Here is a 23,622-nt window from a genome sequence, read left to right on the forward strand (position 1 = left end):
CAACAAGCTACTTTGTGCATGTTGCTTTGCTTCTCTAGTTTGGGGCATGATTTCCATTTAAATATAATTTAATTAACAATAAAAATTAATAAGATTTATAAATTTAAATGATTAATTGACAATACTATACTAAGCTAACAGATTCCTAATAAAGTGCTATGTATTGTGCTATCTAGTTTTACGTTATACCTGATGCTATTAAGTTTGAGATATACGTTACGCTATTCCTTATTTCACTATTCCTATACGTTACTCTATGCTTCAATAATATTTTATGTATATAAAGATACCTTCATATAATAATTAGTTTAAAATAAACCTATAAATGGCTTCTCTAGATTTTCAGATCTTATTTTTAAATTCTTATTATTGTATGTCTTCCCCCCCCCCCCCCCCCCATAGTGGCTAAACTCTATTCTTGGCAGTAAACTTCTCTCTGTTTTTTTTTTTTGTTAAAAATACTTACACAGATTTGATCAAGTATACCAAGAAATATAGGCAACACAATGAAACCAATTTACCCACTATGTTATGTATTGCTGAAAAAGGTTCAGCAACATGATTAAACAACATTACACTCACACCCCAACTTGACAGCAAAAGTAATTATATAATTTCAAATTAATTTTCTTAATTCTCATTAATATCAATATTAAACAGATTAATTTGATTAATTACCTCTCAGTTCCTCACTAAGCATGATGAATGACATGTGAAGCCTCTATAGATGTAAAACCCAAGAGCAAGACTGTGGGCAAATATATATATATTCAAGAAATGTTTTACACACACAACAGATTTTAGTAAGTGCCATTCTACAGTGGCTGCAATTCATGCACTAACTCAAGGACCATCCATCTTTTTTGGCTAGTAGCCAGAAAAGAAAAATGGTCAAAGTAACAAACCAAATGTGTTCTCACAAGAAATGGGCTGCAGGCTGCAAAATAGTTCCTCACCACTAATTATGAATTTTTTTTGAAATAGAATTAAATTTGTAACCAATGTTTACAGTTTAATCTTTTACATTTAATAATCAAATATGAAAATCCAACAAATATTACATAATACAGCAGGCTGCTGAAATAATCACACCCCAAAGAATGGAACATTGAAATTGGATGTTTACGTACAGTGCAGTGTCTTGCAGTGCCAAAAAAAAAGAATGGCAAGTCATGTGATTACTGTATTTGTTTACATTTGCCATTTTAAAGTGAATTCTGTACTGATACTATGGATTATACCTCTGTTTTACAATTATTTTAAATTAAAAACCCCTCACTATGGCTCCTAAAGTTAATAAACCTCATACAGAGAAGAAAGAAGTACATTAAAGCTTAGTGACAAACTTAATATAATCCAAACTATTACATTAGAGTCACCCAGAAAGTTAATTCATATACCCATGCGTATTGTGTCTGTAAATTGCATGTGTTCTCTGGTCGATTTGCCTGTCTTGCAGCATGAAAAACCGCAGTTTCTAAAAACCTTATTATCTATGCCTGAGACCAACTAACTCAGCCAGAGAGTGAAAAAAGTCCATAAAAGTTACTCGCATTATCAACAGGATTCGAACCCAGGCCTTTTCCACCCAGTGTGGGGAAGATGGTGACGATACCATTGTGCTACCTGCGCAGACTAAACTTGATATAATAAAGAAAATAGAATGGGGCATAAGCAGGATTGTATTAATGGCAAAAAATAACACTGGATGTTTGTTTTCATGTTTGTTTGTTCAACATGTTTGTTTTTTATGTGCAGTTAATAAAATTGCATTCTTAATCTCTCTATTTCTTATTTAGCCTCATTATTTCAGCATCAAATATATTAAAAATACAGTTAAAACCTACCAACTACAAGATAATGGAAAAATCAAAATAATGACATGTTGAATCCCTAAAGGTCTACTGTACTAAACACATTCTTATATGGTTATAATAATAATATTGTTAAATACTGAGGAAGATACATAAAACATCACAAGAAAACAATTCAGAAAATCCAATATTACTAAAAACATATTTTCAAAAGTCAATATAAAATTATATTTTGATGTGCCAGTTTTAATCTCACTTAACACTTAGGACTGCTCAGATTGGCTAGCACTGCACCATGTGAAGAAATGGAATGTTCAACCTGCATCTGGCCTATTCTTACACATTGTTGGACACACTACATTAACTCCTGTGATTTATGAAATAATCATAAATTACAAGAGTTAATAAAAATATTTTTAATATGTTAAAAGTTATCTTGTTTTATTTATTATCCTGTAATTCTGTACACATAAAATGAAAAAACTTGGTGTAGTATACAATTACAATTTCCAGAAGAAGCAGGTATTATTATTATTCTATATTTGTTTTTCACCAACCTCAGGTTCCAAAGGCTGTCCTTCCAGATTGTCTTCTACAAACCAATCACATTCCCATTCCCAACTCTGTGAAGGAAGTTTGAAATTTTCCTTTGACAGAAACTGAAGACCATCTTTGCTACTGAAATGTGGCCTATCTGTTGGCAAGAGTTTACTGCAAAATCCAGCATATGGATTCCATCTCTATGAATCAAAAAATTAAATTTTATTAAATGATTTTCAGAAAAAAAATTTATTTATCCATTATTAAAATTATTAATCCATTTTAATAAAATAAAAAGTATTTGGATCATTTTTCTGTAACATCTCACTCCTTCTCCATGCCCAATCATTGTAGCAATTGGTAAAAGCTTGGAATTGTTTATAAAACTTTAAAATACATATGATTTGGAAAAATGTCGTTCTTAAAGCAAACCTCCTAATTGCATCCAACACTGAAAGCAATTGAGTCAATGGCAAGGTATGTTGCTACTATGCTTTGTTGCCATTGACTTCAGATTACTTTCCTTCTCAAGCACACATATTCACATTTCCCTTCTCAAGCACACATATTCACATTTCCCTTCTCAAGCAAAATATGCTAAAATTCACTGTAGCACTGTTCTATCTGTATATTTCATATTTTTCATATTTCAATATTTGGAATATTGAAATATGAAACATTTCAGAAATATCTTAAACAATATATAAAATGTGTATCTAACTGCGATTGCTAAAAAAAAAAAAAAATAAACAACAGCATAGAATGTTATCAAGGTTCCATGCCATTACAGATTTTGTGGACTAATTAACACTGCAAGGAAACATAACTACAGTTCAAGAAAAGTGATATACAGAAGGTACCTAAAACATACCAACTACTAAAGACAAAGCATATACAGGTTGATTCAGAGGAATAGTAAATATTTTGGCAGGTTGTAGTATTGATTATTCTGAGCAAAAAAAGTTTATAAAATATGTGTTCAATTCTCAATGGATACAGAGATACAGCTGTTTGAAACTAGCATGACAGCTCCCTGAATCAGTTGTGACCAAGAAGCAGTTATAACCTAACACTATTTGGTGTTAGAAGTGTTGTTAAGAATGCCGCACATCTTCGCACATGCTCAATATGCTGATATGGTGTTTGTCTACAGTTTTTGTGGTGGAAGTGCTATTGTTGCTTGTAGAGAATACCGCTGACGGTTTCCTAACCACAGAATACTGGATTCAAGAGTGTTTACACCAAACTGCACGAGACCGGTACAGTTCCCAGTGCTCATATTTCTTCTTAATGTGCAAATGAACAAAATGTAAATTCTTCAGTCGGTAGAACGTAGTCGTACTATTAGCACACAAAGAATTTTTATGCATATCGGTGTTCCACAGACAAGAGTATGGCAAACATTACATGAGCACGGCTTGTATCCATTTCACAAACAGTGGGTGCAACACCTTCAACCAGGAGACGATTGGAATTTTGTCGGTGGGTAAATGCTAATCACCAATTAATTCCATTAGTACTGTTCAGCAATGAAGCTACTTTCACCCGTGACAGTATCAACAACACCCGTAACTCTCACAGATAGTCAGACGAAAACCCACATGCCACTGTACAAACAAATTTTCAACATCGCTTCTCTGTGGTGCAGTATCATCAACAATCAGTTGATTGGGCCTGTTTTGTTACAAAATCATCTTACAGGGCCCATTTACCTAGAATTTCTGCAAAACAAACTTCCACTATTATTGAAGGATGTTCCCTTGGCTATAAGGATTGGTGTGTACTTTCAGCATGACAGAGCTCCTGCACATTATACCCTTCTGATACCTGTCTGATGTCAGATTTTTGTTTGTGGGGATGGAAGAAAAGTGCAGTATACAAAGAAAAGGAAGGTGAATACAGAGACAAATTGCTCACTCACATTTTGGATACTGCTGCTCTCATAAAAGAATGCCAAGATGATCTCAGAAGAACAACATGCCATATTACCACAAGAATTGCAAAGTGCAATGAGGCTGGTGGTGGGATTTTCGAGCATTCATTGTGAACCGTAAAAAATTTGTCAATTATTTGTGTTTTGTATCATTCAAAAAAGTCAATAAATACAAACAATAAGTAATTTATCGTTCTTTAATGCCTCTCAATGGCTTTGTACGTGCCAGTTTCAAACATCTGTATCTTTGTATTCATTGAGAATTGGACACGTTTATATGAACTTTTTCACTCAGAATAATCGATACTATAACCTCTCAAAATATTTACTATTCCTCCTGAATCACCCTGTATATGTAATTAACTCAGCTGTGGTGGTGGTGCCACCAAGTGTAGCAAAAGAGTTTGCAGGATACCTGTCAGGTGCCAATTTTCTTTTTTAATTTCTGGAAAAGGTTTTAGGTTTTGTGAATTCTGCTTGAACAATACCAAAATATTTTATCTTTCCTTTGCAATACTTATTGTATTAACTTTTTATTTTTTTTAAATAAAAATATGGTAATTTATACATTAAATAAAATAATATGGTAATTCATACCATAGGGTAATGAATAAATCATTCCGTAATTGTGAATCATTTATCGCAGCAGTAAATAAACCATCAGCATATGCATGGATGAATAAAGAATCAGTAGAGGAGTTTTGGAATAGGCTAAAAATATTTAGGAAAAATATAAACATTGAGGCAAATGAAGAAGGAGCTTTTGAGAAACTAATAACCGCTCAATTCATTAAAGGGATTTAAAAAAATTAAAGGGAGATGATGATGCAGAGGAGCCCAGAAACTTTACAGCAGTCCTTCACACTTGCAGAAGCTGAAAAAAAACTGGAATCCGTTTGTCATGATTTAAGTCGACAGGAAACCAATACTATAGAGGTGAACGTAGGGGTGGAAATGGGGGAATAAACAATAAGAAATTACTTGAACATTGAAATGGAAAACAAGGTAGAAAGATTGAAAAGTATTTAAAGATTGAAAATTTAATGACTTAGAACAAAATATACTCTGCTAACCTAAGAAGGAGAAGGCATAATTCTGATAGTGGACATGAGATTGCAGCACCTCACCAGCTAGAAACATGGGGAGGGAGAATGCAGGCAAACACTGTTATGTATGTGGCAGTCCTGACCATTTTCCAGGTCCTGTTCCAAGGGAAAAGCAAGAGGTATAAAGTAAAAGAGGGAGACAGAGAGCCATAGAAAAAAGGAAGGAAGCCCAGCCACAGACAAAGTGATCAAACAAGGCCCAAGACACTTATACTAAAGGAGGGGGAGAAGTCTTCAATCCTGTTAAACTAATCCAACCCTGTCGAGTAGGCCATCAGAAAGGGCCTTCCATACAGTAAAATCAGGGGTCACATCTGTAACAGCAAAAATTTTACTTTCATGCCCTAGGGAAGATGACATTTTGAAAAGGACATGTTAGAAGCACTCAGGGGGAAATTTCTAGTTGATACGGGGGCTAACAAGTCAGTGATGACATGGGAGCATTTCAGAAAATTTAGGGAAGAGAAAAATTCTGGTATAAGAGATTGCAGTTGTTACATACTGCAAGGAACAGAAGGAGAGGAATTTTTGTTGGATTATGAAGTCACTGCCCCTGCAATATTAGGTGAGACTAAAGTAGCCACCAACCAAACATTCTTGCTATCAAAGAAATTAAAAATAAAAGGTATGATGCCATTCTGGGCGTGGAATCCATTTGTCGTGATTTAAGTTGACAGGAAACCAATACTATAGAGGTGAACATAGGGGCAAATAGGAGGGCAATTAAGTGTTATACTTACTGCTCTAACCATGCAATATGGACAGACCTTACTAGTAACACTCCGTATACAGGAGTGAGGGATACAATAACACTGCTGCAGTAACTGCAAACAGCCATATCCTAGAAAAAGAGAATTTGGAAAGGGAATAATACAGGAGTTAGTCGAGCAGCATGACCATATTTTTGCTGAAAATGTTACAGAGGTGGGGTAACAAACATCACCGAATGTGCCACGCAATTCACACAGGAACATCCAGCATCATATATCCCTAGCCCAACTAGGTAAGTAGTAGTAGTAGTAGTAGTGGCATGTGATGCAAGAAAGCAAATATATGAGCTTATGCAGCATCAGCCAAAAAAAAAAAAATCACACACACCATTCCCTCCAAATGCCTGTCCAGTTCCTCCTTAAATTTATTCAACCTATCAACTTCCACAACGACAGATGGAAGTTTGTTCCAGCAATTAACCACCCGCTGGCTAAAGGCAAATTTCCGCACATCTATTCTACATCTGTCCTTTCGTAATTTGAATTTATGCCCCCTTAGGTTCGTAATCTGAACAAGTGGAAGGATCCCATCAGAATTCAGCGTGCTCAACCCATTCAAGGCCGTATACACCTCAATCAGATCACCGCGCAGGTGCCTAGTCTCCAGCCACTGCAATTTGCAGACCTTAAGCCTCTCTTGATAAGAGGATCCCTTCATTCCCCTCACCAATCTTGTTGCCCTTCTCTGTACACGCTCAAGTAAATCTACATCCTTCCTAAAATGAGGCCTCCAGACCTGTACGCAGTACTCAAGGCGTGGCCTGACCATTGCCTTATACAGAGAGATTATCACCTCCTTTTCCCTGCTAGCAAAATTCCTATATATCATTGACAAACCCCATGACCTGCCCTGGCAGCTTGTCTGCATTGCTCAGAAAACTTCATATCTGCCTGCACAATTACTCCCAGGTCTTTTTCATTTTCTACCACCTTAAGTGTAGTACAAACTGAGCTACTCTCTAGATCATGTCCTGTTCTATATAGGTCCACAAACATTTCACGCATTTTTTTAGACTGTGATGCATTGGGGAATTATCCCCTTCGGTTCGCCCCTGAGCCACAGCAATCTGGCTAATCTGTGAGCGTTGCTTTGCTGCTTTAGTCTGGGTCATGATTCCGTTTAAGTATAATTTAATTAACAATGAAATTTAATAAGATTAATAAATTTTACTGTTAATACTATACTTTACTAAGCTAACCGATTTCTAATACAGTGCTACGTGTTTCACTATCTAGTTTTACGTTAAACCGTATGCCATCTAGTTCAGGATATAAATTACGTTATTCCACATGTACGTTATTAAAAATCTGTAAAACATTATTTGTTGTGTGCTCATCCATAATAGTAGTAGTAGTAGTAGTAATAGTGGCATGTGATGCAAGAAAGCAAGCATATAAACTTATGCAGCATCAGTCAAAAAAAAAAAAAAAAATTTACACAACCATTCCCTCTAAATGTTTGTCCAGGTACTCCTTAAATTTATTTAACCTATCAACTTCCACAACAGATGGAAGTTTGTTCCAGCAATTAACCACCCACTGGCTACAGGCAAATTTCCACACATCTATCTTTCCTCAATTTGAATTTATGACCCCTTAGGTTTGTAATCTGAACAAGTGGACCCCATCAGAATTCAGTGCGCTCAACCCATTCAAGGCCTTATCAGAGGTGTATAAGGCCTTGAATGGGTTGAGCACACTAAATTCTGATGGGATATCATCCAGGTACCCCCCATAAAACGTAATCCTAGGTAGAAACGGTGTCAAGTGTATCTGTTCAATCTTATTTAAATAAATCTCAGCAATTGGGTCACTGAGACTTAGCCCCATGGGCAAACTGAAAATTTATATATAGACGTTATCTTGAAAGGAGATGTAATTTGTTTGGATTAAAAGTTTGACCAAGTTAAAAATCTCTTTTTTCAGAAATTTGGTGTGGTTAACACTAAATATATTGTCATTATATAAGTTCCAAATCGTATCCAATGCATATTCTATGTTAACATTAGTATATAATGATACAACATCCAGTGAAAATAGTTTACCCCCATAGTATTCGTAGTATTTTATACTGAAATTCAGTATTTCTCTCAAAGGTTTTATTACGTAATGTAAATGTGTGGCCAAGTATGCGAATGCAGAGTTTCTATACGAGACAATAGGTCTAATGGGATGACCCATCTTGTGAAGTTTTACTTGACCAAACAGTACGGGTATGTTATTAGCCCTCACCTTAAGATGTTTTAGTTGTGTCATGAAGATATAATCCATTTTCCTGTATTCAGTTAGGGATTTATTATATTGTTTGATCAGATTCTCAAATACCATGGTATCGACTTCTTGATAGGTGGTACTATATATGTTCTTCAATTTATTAGTGTAGTCTATCTTATTTAGGGCTACTATACTGACTCCCTTGTCTGCCCTCCGTATTACAATGTCATTGTTTTCCCATAAGTTCTGCGAAGCTATGCTTTCACTTTTGTTTAAATTAGGTGAATGTTGATCCTTTTTGTGTTGTTTACTACTCAGTTAACCTGTTGGATTAATAATTCCTTATGCAGAGTGCCCCTCAGACAAAATTCTAATTCTTCCACTACCTGTTTCTTTGAAAATGTGCAGGGGGTAAATTGTAATTCAACCCTTTCTCCAAAAGTGACACCTGATGTTCCGATAATTTATGACGAAAGATTCATCACCCGTTTATAATTATCATAATTTTTGTTCGCATGTCAAGTGGATTTTGTCCATGTGTAGGCATGTTGCACTGTACCTGTGTGGGTAGGGAGGGAATATAATCTTGATTGGCATTCCCTGTTCACTTCTGTCCCTTTGCAACAGGCTATTGCCTGTGTGAGGCGACTTTTGGATGGGGTTACGCACCTTGAAGGACAGGACCTTGCTCTCTACTGATATTTACGTAAAACATTATTTGTTGTGTGCTCATCCATAATAGTAGTAGTAGTAGTAAAACACCTCAATCTGTGTGTGACAGGTAGCAGGATAATGTTTAATGACTTTGTTCCGCCAGATTCAGGGCACAGCTATGAGTGCCCCTGTCAGTTCCATCATAGCCAATATTGCCATGGAGGAACTTGAGAGTCGGATATTTTCAAATTTAGCTGTTCCCATCACTCTCTGGTGTCAATATGTTGATGATGTCTTTGCGGTAGTCCCTCAGGGATCAACTCGACTACTTCAATATCTCAATTCCCTGTCACATTTCATTCAATTTACGATTTAACTGGAAGCAAATAATATGCTTCAGTTTTTGTATGTCCTAGTCCAGCATATAGATTCGCATTTTGCAACCTCCATTTTTAGAAGCCCATGGTGTGCAGGCCAATTTACTAGTTATGGGTCTGCACACACACTCCTGGGCACTTGCATGGTACTGCTCGTACTTTGTTTGCTCATGCTGGAAGCATTCCACTTCTATTGGTGACAGGCAATTGGAGATTTCCGAAGTAAGAGCAGAGATTTCTAATTATGGTTATCCATCTCATGTTCTGGATAGATGCGAATTGCAAGCTCACAAGGTTGTTACGCGGTCAAACCCTCCCCACGATAATGAGTTTAATTCTACTGCCTAGGGGATTCTACATCCCCTACTATCCGGACATATCGGAACGTCCTGCCAGGATTTTGTGCTCCTACCATGTATGGTGTGTGTGCAACTCTGTTAGGAAATTACATTCCATTATTTCTAAGGTAAAAACACCCATTCTTCCTCTTCAGCGGAGTGGTTCCGTTCACTGCATTACATGTCCAGATTGCAGGGGGTGTTATGTGGGTGAGTCTGCCAGGAGGTGGAAGGATCATGTTTCAGAACATAGAGGGGGACTCTCCGAACCGCTAACTTTGAACACTCCACTGTTGCTGAATATTATTGGGTTGAGCCAGGTCCAGATTTTAATATTTGTAGGCTCTAGGTACTTTTATTCTGAAAAGTGGGAAAAGAAGAGTAAAATATTTCTTATAATAAATTATACTGTATTTACACACTGACTACAAACTACATCTTTTGATGTAATGCAAGCATGAAAAGTCGATCAGTGCAGCAGCTCATGTACATATTAACGTGTATAAATGTGAATGACTGTTGTCTCATGCTTATCTTGTTAAATTGACTTGTTTCATAGAGTTAAACGTGCATTCTCCTCTTCAAAACAGTTGTACTCACAAATATGTACATGTGAGATGTAAAGAGAGCGGTAGTAAATAGTGGAATAAGTTTGTGGTGTGATATTTTAAGAAAATCGTGTGACTTAAAAGAAGACTGGTGAGCTGTATTTTCAATTTTTCATATTCTGATCCTAGAATAATTTATTGTGTTAACTATGATTAATGTGATTTAAAATGTCTGATGGATATATGTGAAAACACAAATCCTGGCTATGAAAAAAGAAAGAAGAAAAAGCTTTGGGTAAAATGAAAAATTCAATGCCGAAATACATAAATGTTCCAAACTACTCCTTCAATAAGCCTACTCTTTCTCAAGCTGAAGATTTCAGTGATGGCATTCATATGCCTACCTCTAGACCTACCAACGAAGGAACAAATAAAGGTGAAGTTGATATAAAATTAGAATCAGACCAGGCAGATTTCACAGTGTCGACATCAACAACTGATGTAATTGCAAATAATAAGGATGAATCAGAACCTATGAATGACATAAGTACCCAAAAAAACATCTGTTACTGTTCATTATCAGATTTCAGTACTGATCCAACTAAATGAAAAATAAATGCTTATCTCATTCATTATGTTGCCTAACATGTGCCATCTCAGAATTTAGAGTGCAATTTGAAATCAATGTCTAGAAAATTTGGCAAAAAGAGTAAGATTTGCAAGAAAAGAATTGTTTAATAGGAAAATGGGAAGGTCGTTAAAAGAGACTGGCTAATATTCTCAGAATCTAATGGAAAAGTGTATTGTTATGTGTGTAAGTTATTTAAAGACTGACTTAATGAGATATGAATCAATTTCAAACTGGATTCGATGACTGGAAAAATGCACATGCAAGAATCACAACGCATGAAAAATCAAGACCATTTTCACTTCTATATCTAATATGTTTCATTTCCAAAAGTCTACCCAGATTGACATATAATTTCAAATCAAGAAGGAAAAAGCAATGGTAACTTCCTTGGGTGTATTGATCTTCTATCCGAGTTTGATCCTTTTCTAAAAGAGCATATAAGAAAATATGGAAATCCAGAAAGTGGAAATGTTTCGTACCTGTCTACAACCACATACAAAGAATTTATCAATTTATTAGGATCAAAAGTGTTGGTACACATCACATCTGAAATTAAAGAAGCCAAATATTACAGCATCGGCATAGATTCACACAGATCAGTTGTCGGTCATTATTTGTTATGTATCAAAAGATGTTGAAGTACATGAGCGTTTCTTGATGATTGCTCCCATCGAAAAGCATGATGCAAAATATCTTTTTGACACGGTAGCATCTGTTCTTGATAAACATGGAATAGATGTAGTGAATTGAAGATCTCAGTCATATGACAATGCTAATATGAATGGGAGTCCAAGCGAGAATCAAGGAAGTCAACAAACTAGCAGTATGGATTCCATGTGATTCTCGCAGTCTTAATTTAGTACGGACCACATCCACAGAAAGCTGTTTGGCTGTCATTAATTTTTTCAGCATTTTACAGTTGCTCTACACATTCTTTGCAGGCCCACCACAAAGATGGTCTAAATTGAGTACAATGGAGAATACAATCTCAATCAAAAATCTATCAGATACAAGATGGTTCATCACGTTACAATGCTGCAAGATCATTTTAAAAAAATTACAGTAAATTTTTTACTGTAATTTAAAATTACAGTAAAAATTACAAGGCGCACTCGTTGATATCTCAGAATGTGAAGAACAAAAACCGACAGTGGTTCATGAAGTTCAGTCGTTTAGTTTATTTATCAAAAGCTTTGATAAATAAATAAATAAACTGAACATGTTAGAAATAGCATTAATGAATGTCATTCGGGAATCTAAACAACAGAGTGAATAAAGCAATTCAGGAACCTGGAATTAAGTTATCCAAAATTGTGATAATTATATGATGCTCTTCTGGTTTATTTGATTGATGTTCAAGACAAAGACACATTTGATGACTTGGAAAAAAATGGCAAAATAATTTGTTCCAAATTCTAATTACAGACAATATGAAGAGACCAAAAGCAGAAAAGGAAGAACCGTTTGTTTGTTATTTGGGTTTTAGGAGCATTAGCAACTAAGACCATATTGCTCCGGGGATATGCGGTGGTCATGCCCTGACCTTTCCGCATCCTCCGTATTTGGTGGTCACGGGCTTGAGCCCCGGTCTAATCAAGAAGCGTGTGCTACACACTGCTGCTCCTGCCCACCTGGCTACAGAGGTGCCCCAAGAAACTGTTTGATGAAACACCAGAGGAATTGGTACCAGCAGAACTAAGTGCAAAAGATACATTTCGAATTCAAGTTTTTTATCATATTGTAGATGTACTAGTCACAGAAATGACAAAATAATGTGCTGCATACAGTATAATGCATAATACCTACAGTTTTCAGTTTTCTTATAGAGAAATCTATGTCAAAAGAAGAAATTCAATCCAAAACCATAGCATTAGTCAACACCTACTCGTCCAACTTAGAAGTAGACCTCGTTGATGAATTCCTATTGTTTTCGGCACTATACAAGGACAAAACGTCTGTGGCAGAATTAATAAAGGCACAAATAAAAGATCAACTGATTACTAGTTTCCCAAACATAGCTTTAAGAATTTATCTATCCATAATTGGATCGAATGCTGAAGGATTTTCGAAACTTAAGCAGATCAAGAACTGTGTATGCTCGACTATGAACCAAGATGGCTTATCGTCGTTGGCACTTCTATGTATCGAGAATGATATTACTCGTCATATGGACTTCAAGGACGTTATTAAAGGCTTTGCTACAACGAGAAGCCAAAGCAAGAAACTTTTGTAATCTTAAGAAACGTTACAAGTAATCTAGATATGGACGATATTGTAGATTTTGTTTCTTAATTTCAAGTATAATGCTGAAGTTTTATGGTTGCATTATTTTTAAGTCTGAAAACCTTTTCCTCCCCACTTTTTTTTTTACCTTCCTTTGTAGGCCATAAAACTGTCATAGGTCCTAGGCACAGTGCCTAATGGAAAATCCAGCCCTGGGTCGAGCAACATAACATTGAGATCGTCGACTATTCATGTGATTACTGCCAGCACTCATGGCTCGAGAGCACTGCACACAGTCAACTGTAATGGTACTATGAACCGTAATAGGGGAGTGCATGTGCACCCCATTATGGAGTCTACCATTCTGCAGTGTGATGAGTGCTGCCGTTCATCACGTATACATAATTCTATATTACTGACACCAGATTCGTTATTCATGATCATGCCCAGTCAACTCCTGTTATTTTACCTAATATATATATATATACACATACAGTACACCAATTACCACCAGCACTCATGGCTCGAGAGCACTGCACATAGTCAACTGTAATGGTACTATGAACCGTAATAGGGGAGTGCACGTGCACCCCATTATGGAGTCTACCATTCCGCAGTGCAATGAGTGCTGCCATTCATCACGTATACATAATTCTATATTACCGACACCAGATTCGTGATTATGCCCAGTCAACTTCTGTTATTTTACCTAACATATATATACACACAGTACACCATTCACCAACTAGCTGAAGAAGGGACACCTTGCCCCAAAAGCTACTATTTTATTTTATATTATATTTTATTGCTTTTTATTTTTATGCCTTTATGTATTTTAACACTTTTATTTTATATCCATTTTAGTATTTATTTTATGTATGTATTTTATTTATCTTAATAAAGTTTAGCTTAAATCAGTTTGCCGGTCATTATTAGAAAGCATACAGTACTATGGACAAATATTAATCCCTTTTCAAATGCTAACTACTGTTAGCATTTGAAAAGGGATTAATTTTGTGATGAGCATAAAAGTTTCAAAGAGAGGATATTCATCAATATGAAAAAAAAAAGTTGTGTAAAACTACTAAATAAAGTATTGATTTAATGAGATAGCTAAACACCTGTGTGTACAATACCATTTGATTTTGATAATATGTACTGAAAAACTTTCTGCTCAATGTTCAAAATACATATATATTTTGTTACAGGTAGTAGTTTGTTTTTTTTATTTTGTGCAAAAAATTTAGATGAAAAAGCAAAATCAATCACACTTGAATTCAGCATATAAAAGCTGTACAAGTTCACCTATTTGCATTAAAAAAAGCAATTTTCATTTAAATATACACCACTATTATTTTTTATAATTATTATACTGACTTCTCCAATTTGCAATGCAATTTTTTTTTCTAAAGGATAAACAATTTTATCTAATCACACCTATCCTTACAGTTGATTATGCTGTGTTGTTTATTTGCCTGATGCAGAAGCAATGCTCAGTGTTGTATATTTTCAAAATTCTAAACAAAATGAGGCATGTGAATTTGCTATTTGCTTTCTGTGAAGTGCTATTTATTTATTCACATATAAAATATCATATTACATATAAAAAATAAATTTGACATTAATTCTTCAAATAAAATATTACACAATACTCATACTCTATATCTGACCTCATTTTCATAGGTAACTTCTTGGTACCGAATAGGAACATCTCTTATTGGAATATAAAGATACACTTGATGATCTCCACCAATCCCCCAAGTAAAAAATTGGACAGCAGAAACCCTCTTTAAATCCACCCCAGAATACCTCAATTCTTTCCAGTTTTGCCCATCAGTTGAAAGGGTAAAAGCTTTTCCATAACTATTGACTGCCCATAGGTACGTCATGAGTATATGGAACAATTAATATTTTGTTCACAAACCTATCAGAGAAAAAAGCCATAATTAAAGGGACATTTACATTTTTGTACAGAATTAAAAACAGCTTTTAAAGTCTTTGAATTCCTTAATATACATAGAGAGATTGTAAGTATTAGTTAAATTCATTTAATATAATTAAATGGGCATCACTAATTATTATATTCCTGATCATGACAATTGCCTAAGTCTTGTAGTGAAAAATCAAATTAATTAGATAGCAGAAACTTATTAACAATGAAATTCATATTTAAATATAATTAAGCTTTCAATATCAAATTAATTCATGGATATCACTAATAACTACAATTTTATAAGAAATCTATCAGTGGGCAACAAGCCATTTGGCCAACCGACTATTAAAATATCAAAAAACCTTCTGAAATATTTTAAAAAAATATATTAAGGTAGCAAGAATACAAAAATCATAAAAATAGCATACTAGAATCTATTCAGTACTTACTATATACAATGCATAATGAAAAGATTCAGTTACTTTGAACTCTCTCATAAGTGATGACAATGTTTAAAGGTAAGGATCTGTCAAAAGGACAAAAAAAAAAAAAAAAAAACTCCAATCCCATGTTTTTATTTCTAATCAGGAAATCACTGAATATGTTCTCAAACTTCACTGTTATGAACATCTCAGAAACAAACATTGAAATTAAATTAATCAAATTCAAAATTTCAGTGTAAGGCCAAATTCCAGAAATGTGCAATCCAGAAAAAAATAAATGAAATATAATAATCTACAATGATAATAAAATTTTTATGTTTTAGTGCATTCAATTTTCATCGTTGGGATCATTCTGCTCCCAATGAAGACCAGGCAAAGTACTCGGCACTAAGACTTCATCTTAGAGAAAAAATTTTTTTCACATGTTTACCTACTATTCAAATAAGCTTAAAATTATAACTAAATTTGCATTTTTACTGTCTATTGTTAAGATATTTTCTATATAAAACTGCATAACTATTTTTATAATTCGTTTAGATGTTTCTTTGCATTTATTATTATTATTAGCTATATGGTGCAAGGAAGCCTGAGGCTTATGCTGCACCAGTCAAAAAAAACCAAATTTCTGCATTACCCTGAGAGAGAAAGAGAGAGTCAGAAGTAGAAGGGAATCACCAAGAAAACAAGAAAGAAGAATGATGATATCCAGCTCAGGACCCTGGATTTGCTAAGCCCATACTCACCAGATGTGAGCCCCTGGGGATGTTTTATGTCACATTCAGTGATAAAATATTAATAAAAACAATATACAGCTATTTGAAATTAAAAAAAATTCTATAAATGTTAAATAAAAATTCCAAAAGTGTTAACTCATCCTTTTTAAAGATTAATGCTTGCTTTATGCATTCCTTCTCCTGTTCTTATATAGAAAGACAAATACACACACAAAAAAGAGGGTCGCAACTCAATATCTGCAATATATATCCATTCTAAATTACTCAGTCGGACCTCCTTTTTTATGCTCAACAAAGTTTCCGTTGAGCGAAGAAAATTTTCATATAGCGAACGGCTTAGGAGAGAATTAACTCGGTATGCACTGTTCACATTTTTGGTCTTCAGGAAATTAGTGCTGCTGAGCGAATTAAGAGAGCTAAAGGAATTACCATTCTACAACTTAGTGGTACCTGGTAAAACCTATCCGACCACCTGTCCCACATACGGAGAAGTCGTGCTGGTCAAAAGTGAGCAGATCGAGGTGTATTCCCAATGGGCTCTGGTCCACCTTCTACTGCAGTGGTGTCCAACCTTTTCCCATACAGGATCCATGTTAAAAAAAATTCAAAGTTAGTTTTCTGTAGAGTGTTACATTTTCCATATCTTGTTGCATGTAAAAGTAAAATTGAAAATATTCAAAAATTTTATTAAGTACAATACACAATTACTTTTATTACTTTTACTGAACAAAACATTTAATGAGAAAATTTTTTTGATAATTAAAAAAATTTTAAATGTTAATTTAGTTCACTTTCCTCGCAGGCTGTAGGTTGGACACCACTGTGAATCAACTGTAAGCGCCCTGTTCGAGAATTAGAAGAGTGATTTTCTTTTACCCCAACAAATAATCATCTGTTGTTTAGCAGAAATGCGATATCCACATTTTTCTGTAAATTTTCCCTATCTCTGTTTACATGGTCACAGTACCTGAATATCCGAATGACACCAATATTTTTGACAGTTTCAAAAAAAAAGAAAAAGAAAAAAATTCAAATTTAAGAACTAGTGACAATACCAATGACGAGAGAAGGAAAATGAGGACAACAAAAGTATTAATACTTCTAAACATGAATTGTTTGGCATTACGTGAAAATGATGTTAGAAAATTGTCAATTAGGTTACAGTTAAATGAAAGAGATGCAATTCATGGATTTTGGGGATACCTTGATAAGAAAATTTTGGAAGAATTGAAGCATTTGATGAACACTCTGAGCATGATACCAATTTCATCGAGTGAATGTGAACGAGGATTTTCACAAATGAAACTGTCACCAGCCCAACCAGTGATTCGTTGATGACAAAAACAGTTTGTTCACTACTGTTTCTTAAAATTGTAGGCCCACCGCTGACCCACTTCGATCCACCATAATATGTTGAATCATGGCTGCTTCAGAAATGTCATTCAGCAACCAATGCACAAAGAAGAAAAGAAGTCTGCATAGGGTGTCGGATGAGAACTTAATAAAAATTTGGACTATTCTACAAAAACTTGATTATGAAATTATTTTTACTTATGTTATTATTTTTTACTTATTTTACATTTTACTTATTTTTTTATATACTTGAATAATAAATTTATGCTTAATAAACTGTGTTAATATTCTTAATTTGTTGTTCTTGTTCTAAAAACATTACTACTAAAGTAACAATATCAGGAAAAAAAATTTTTTTAGCATACTTTTCATATCCTTTTAATTTTCAATTTTTCGTGATAGCAAAGAATGAGTACCGGAACCATTTTTTTACAAAAACAAACTGCAATATATATATATATAGACACACACACACACACTGTGTAAACAAAAACTTCAGAGATTGAACTAACATTTGGGAAATGAAGCTTAAAGGTTATTTGGATGAATCTCCTTTGAAGCAGTCTCCTTAATAGGCTTCATTTGGAATAACTTTTGATAGGTGGAATAGGACCAGGGTATGTCTGGCAGGGGCAAAAGATGATGATGTTGTAGAGCAGATATCATCTTTTAAGGGTACAAGAGGTGATATCGATGTACACGTTGGCACTAATGACATTTAAGTGTAGGAGATCTGCAGATTTACTTAACAAGTACAGGTCAATTTTGAAAAAAAAGTTGTGTTAGGATTAAATTTGAAAGTGTCTTTAATCCTGCCCAGACAATAGGAGGGAGTAATATGATAACAGCCTTGTCAATCAATTCGGCCCTAGGTAGAATTTTTCACAGCATGCTCTGTGCTTGTTAACAGGAGAGACTGCTTCTACAGGGATGCACTTAAATAAAAAGGGTGCAAGAATATTTGCTGATGCTATTGATGCAACGTTATGTGGGTGATTCACAAACTAATAGATTAACAGTAGCCGGAAGCAGAGGTGGAAGTGATTCTTGCACTGCTTCTATTGGAACAAGCAGCAGCCCAGAAAGCAAGTTGCTGGGAATTTCTGGAACTGATGGAAGTCATGAAACAAGTATATATGGCTTGTGTTAGAGTAACTAAGAGTAAGAAGAGGTCCATGTATACTTACATATACACCAATGCTAGGAGTATATAAATAAATTTGATGAATTTGAAGTGCTGGTCAAGACATCAAATGCAGATATTGTTGGGATATCAGAGACATGTCACAGATATAAGGAATCCACAATTTGAATTTGGGGAGTACAATGTGTATAGAAAGGATTGACAGGACAGGAAGGGAGGAGGGGTTATGCTGTTAGTTAAGAAACAAAATCTAAGGAAGTCATCCAGTTGACATAGACGGACAGTGCAATGTTGAGTCAATTTGGTGTGACATAAACACTGGGAAAGGAAAAATGAATTTTGCTTTCCCAGTGCTTATGTAGGAATCTGCAATAGGCCTAATGACTATGATGAGTACAATAAACAACTGTACTGAGAAATAGAGTGGGCCAGTAAATCAGAATGTCTTATAATGGGGGATTTTAACTTCCCAGTTATTGATTGAAACTTGTGGATTGGTCACTCACACTAGCAAGACTTTTGTGGATTTACTGGATGACTGTTTTCCACTTTGGGTATGAGAGTACACATGAACAGGCGAAGTTTTTAGGGCTCCAGCTTATAGAGAAGTTTTTCTTAAATTTTTGCTTTTTTATTGACTTAAATTGACATAGTAATTTATTTTCTAGAAGTAGCTTTATATTCCCAGTAACAATACTTAGTTTAATTTGAACTCAGATAGAGATTTTGTAGATTATTACTTAGTATCGGTAAGGGTATCTAATTCATATGTTGGACAAGTTTTTGCAGCTCCCACGAATGCTAAGTTTTAATTATATTTAGCCGTTTTATTGACTTAATTGTTATATTAAATTATTTTCTATAAGTAGCTTATAGACCTAGTCAAGCTCCATGGTTTATTTTGAATTTAGATAGAGTGATTTTAAAAGTTAATTAATATTTAGTGTCCATAGATTTACTGTTCGTAACTTGCCACCATTGTTATACGATACCAACGTATATCCTGAACTAGATAGTGTAAGATTTAACATAAAACAGACAGCGAAACACATAGCACTGTATTAAAAATCTGTTAGCTTAGTATAGTATAGTATAGTAGTATCAATTAATCAGTAAAATTTACTAATCTTATTAAATTTCACTGTCAATTAAATTGTACTTTTGTTAACTAAATACATACAATGACCTAGATTTTACAAACATTATAAATTAATACATATAACTTGACAGGAGATAAGGAAGTCATATAACGTAACCCGGAGATAATACTTGATACTGAAATATATACAGGGTATCCCAAGAGGAAAAGTCAATATACCAGGAGGTGAAAGGATAAGTCATTTTAAGCAAAAAAGTTCATGTGCCCTATCCCGAATGGTTTCCGAGATAGAGGCATTTGAATATTTATTTTTCAAGTGACAAATTTGGAACAGTTTCTAATAAATTTTCAAAAATGCCACCATCAACTTCAATGCACTTTTCTACTCTCGTGAGAACATGGCGTGTTGCTTGTCTAAGTGTATCGTCACGTTCCTTTATATGGGCAACAGCGTCCATTATGCAAGCTAGCAGATCACCTCTTGTATCCACCTTTCTTCTGTACACTTCACTCTTCATCTAATCCCATAAACAAAAATGTAATGGGGTTAGGTCTGGAGATCTTGGTGGCCAGTTAATGGCACCACCACGACCAATCCACCGATTAGGGAAAATTCGGTCCAAATGTTGCTTCACACGTCTGATAGAATGGGAAGGGGCCTGGTCATGCTGAAAGTACATAGCACACCGTGTGGCCAAAGGAACGTCCTCTAGTTGTTCACCTAATGTATTTTGCAAAAACTGAAGGTAATTTTGTCCTATCATTCGATGTTCTAAAATAACGGGACCTATCAACAGGTTATCAATCATACCACACCACACATTGATTGAGAAACAAACTTGGAAATTTGTTTACACTGTACCATGTGGATTCTCGTGCAATCATCGATGAGTGTTGTGTGTTGTTTATTCCATTCCGGTAAACGTGGCTTCATCAGTAAATAGTACTGATAGAAGCACTTCACAATTGGCATTTAACCAATGACAAAATTCAAGACGCGTGGCGCTGTCCCCTATGTGAAGATTTTGCACATGCTGTGGGTGAAATGGGTACAAGCTCTCTTCATGTAGCGTTCGCCATACACGTGTTCGTGAAACACCGAGATGTGCAGAAAGTCTTCGCATGCTAATCGTAGAACTACGCTGAACCATGTTCAGAATGTGTTCCCGTTCCTGCACATTTTCTTAATGTTCTTGTTCAGATGAAACATGAGCACTGGGAAGCATACCACTTTCACGCAATGTGTTGAAAACACTCTACGATCCGGAATTCGACATGTAGGAGAGCGCTGACGGTATTTTTCAACAGCAGCAGGGGCACTACCATCGAAGAAGCCATAAACATACAGCATATCTGCATATTCAGCATTAGTAAAAATGTGTGGCATTTTTAGCAAACACTTCTACAATTAGAACTGGCAACTGACGCTACTCACTGATTCACTCGCAGTCTGATTCACTTCTAAAGTCACAACAATCAACTAATAACTGGCAACTGACAATCAAATGGCGCAGTCTGATGGGAGCGAAGGAAAATATTGCGTGCCAATTTCATAACAAAGTTACATTAAAGTAGCTCTATCTCAGAAGCCATTCGGAATAGGGCACATGTTTATATGAACTTTTTTGCTTAAAATTACCTATCTTTTCACCTCCTGGAATATTGGCCTTTCCTCCTGGGACACCCTGTATATATAGTGTTATAACTGCATTGGGATATAAGTTTAGGGTTATATTTTTGGATTGAAATTTTATTTTAAACTGAATTGAAATCATTACTCAGACCAGAGCAGCAAAGCAAAAGGCTCAAACTAATGGGAGTGCTGTGGTTCAGTGGAGAACTGAGGGGGGGCAGTTGTCCTCTGAATCACAGCCTTTTGAAATGTACTGCTTGTTTGATGTTTGTGGACAATCAGGAACGGGACATGATATTGACAAGAGGAATGTCTTTGTGTGCACGCGATGTAAGGAGTGTGACAAAACAGGTGCCAACTCAGCATTGTTATGGGCCTATATGAGAGCTTGAAGGACAGGGTGGATGCCCTCTGATTTAAATTAGAGACCCATCAAGCTCTCAGATGCCTACATCAATGTCAGAGCTTGCAATTGAACATCACGCAACACAGCAGCAACCCCCAAGGCATAATGTGCTGGTCCCAAAGGAACTAGTTGTTGTTGATGACTCTATTGTTAGGGAAACAAGAAACATATTGCGCAACAAGGATAGGTGGAACAGCACCAGGGTATGTCTGCCATGGGCAAAGGTTTCTGATTATCATATTTTAAGGGCACCAACGGTGATATTGTTGTACACTGTGGCATTAATGATATTAAGAGTAGGAGACCGGCAGAATTAACAAGTACAGGTCAAAGATGAAAAAAAGCCGTGAGTTTGGGTTGAATTTGAAAGTGTCTGAATTCTGCCTAGACACAATAGGAGGGAGTATATGATGAGAGCTTTGTTAATCAATTCGGCAATGGAGAGACTGTGCAAGGCTCAAGGGATAGAATTTTTCTCAACCTGGTCTGTGCTTGTTAACAGAAGAGACTACTTCTACAGGGATGGGATACACTTAAATAGAAAGGGTGCAAGAATATTTGCTGATGCCATCGAGGCAGTGTTGGGTGAGTCGGAAAACTGCTGGCTTGGGGGGATAAGCGGACTAATAGATTAACAGTAGCTGCAAACAGAAGAGAAAGTGATCCTTGCACTGCTTCTAGTTGAATGGGCATCAGCCTGGAAAACAAGGTGCGGGGGATTTCAGTGCCTGCTGGGAGTCATTGTAAACATGTAAATACATGGGCTGTGTTAGGCTAGCTAAGAATAGGAACAGGTGCATGTATACTTTGCATGTACACTAATGCTAGGAGTTTGGTAAATGAATTTGAGGTGTTGGTCAAAACATCAAAGGCAGATATTGTTGGGATATCAGATACGTGGTGTCACACAGATACAGTAAACCCCCACTATTCGCAGTCGCTTTTTTTTTTTTTTTTTTTTGGTAGTTGTTGGCGCATCGGCTTCTGTAGCCATAGTGCACCTCCCAAGGTTTTTGCAGTACTTTGATCCAAGCCTGAGGCAGGATTCGAACCCGCAACCTTTGGGTTGCCAGGCAGGCACTTTACCCACCTGGCTAGCCTGGTCGGCATTCGCAGTCGCTGATTTAATATAAAATGAAACCTAAAAAAATGTGAATTTTAAAGTGCCGTGAACATTTTCCGCCATAAAAAAAACATGGGTGCAGCTAAAATCATCTTTCTCAGTCAAAACAGCACTCCGTGGGTGGGGGGGAGGGGTGCTAAATCGCGAGCATGGATGTTTCCCGCTAATCCTTGTTCAGTATGTATTATATGTGCTTGTCATGGAAGATTTCGCGGTTTGTTTTTAATTTATATGCTCATAAATTGAATAAATTTATCAATTTATAAATTGATATGCTTACAAAAGTGAAAAATCTACCATTTTGCAGTGTTAGTATAAACAGACTTTTTTGAGTGTGTTAACAATAAAAGAAAGTGACTTTATTGTGGACAAGTTCTTTTCTAACCCCTACAAAAATATAGCTATGAATAACAAGGGAATTGTGAAAAGATCAAAGAAGGTGATGACATTAACGAATAAAATTGAGTTATTAGACAAAATTTATTAGGTGAAAGTGTCTCATCCGTGGCAAAACATTATAAAATCAATGAGTCAATGGTACATTCAATCAAGAAATCAGAAGCAAAAATCCACCGTAGTGTCCATGAAAATGCGCTAATTGCTTCA

At 35.5% G+C, this 23,622-nt stretch overlaps 1 protein-coding gene across 7 annotated transcripts in view; it reads right to left on the reverse strand.

The window, feature by feature from the left end:
• Pex23 (tectonin beta-propeller repeat-containing peroxin 23) overlaps positions 1-23,622 on the reverse strand; it is an 851,062-nt gene that overhangs the window by 794,839 nt on the left and 32,601 nt on the right. For all 7 annotated transcript variants that reach the window (XM_090377810.1, XM_090377813.1, XM_090377811.1 and 4 more), the window contains exons 2-3: positions 14,819-15,072; positions 2,372-2,554 (exon numbers count right to left, since the gene is read on the reverse strand). In XM_090377810.1, the coding sequence (XP_090233936.1) occupies positions 2,372-2,554; positions 14,819-15,037 (402 nt within the window). In that variant the 5' untranslated portion in view covers positions 15,038-15,072. The remainder of the gene's footprint in view (positions 1-2,371; positions 2,555-14,818; positions 15,073-23,622) is intronic.

This window comes from Mastigoproctus giganteus, chromosome 7, assembly GCF_048544385.1.
Source record: "Mastigoproctus giganteus isolate SK-2022 chromosome 7, ASM4854438v1, whole genome shotgun sequence".
In the NCBI taxonomy this organism is placed as follows: Eukaryota; Metazoa; Arthropoda; class Arachnida; order Uropygi; family Thelyphonidae; genus Mastigoproctus; species Mastigoproctus giganteus.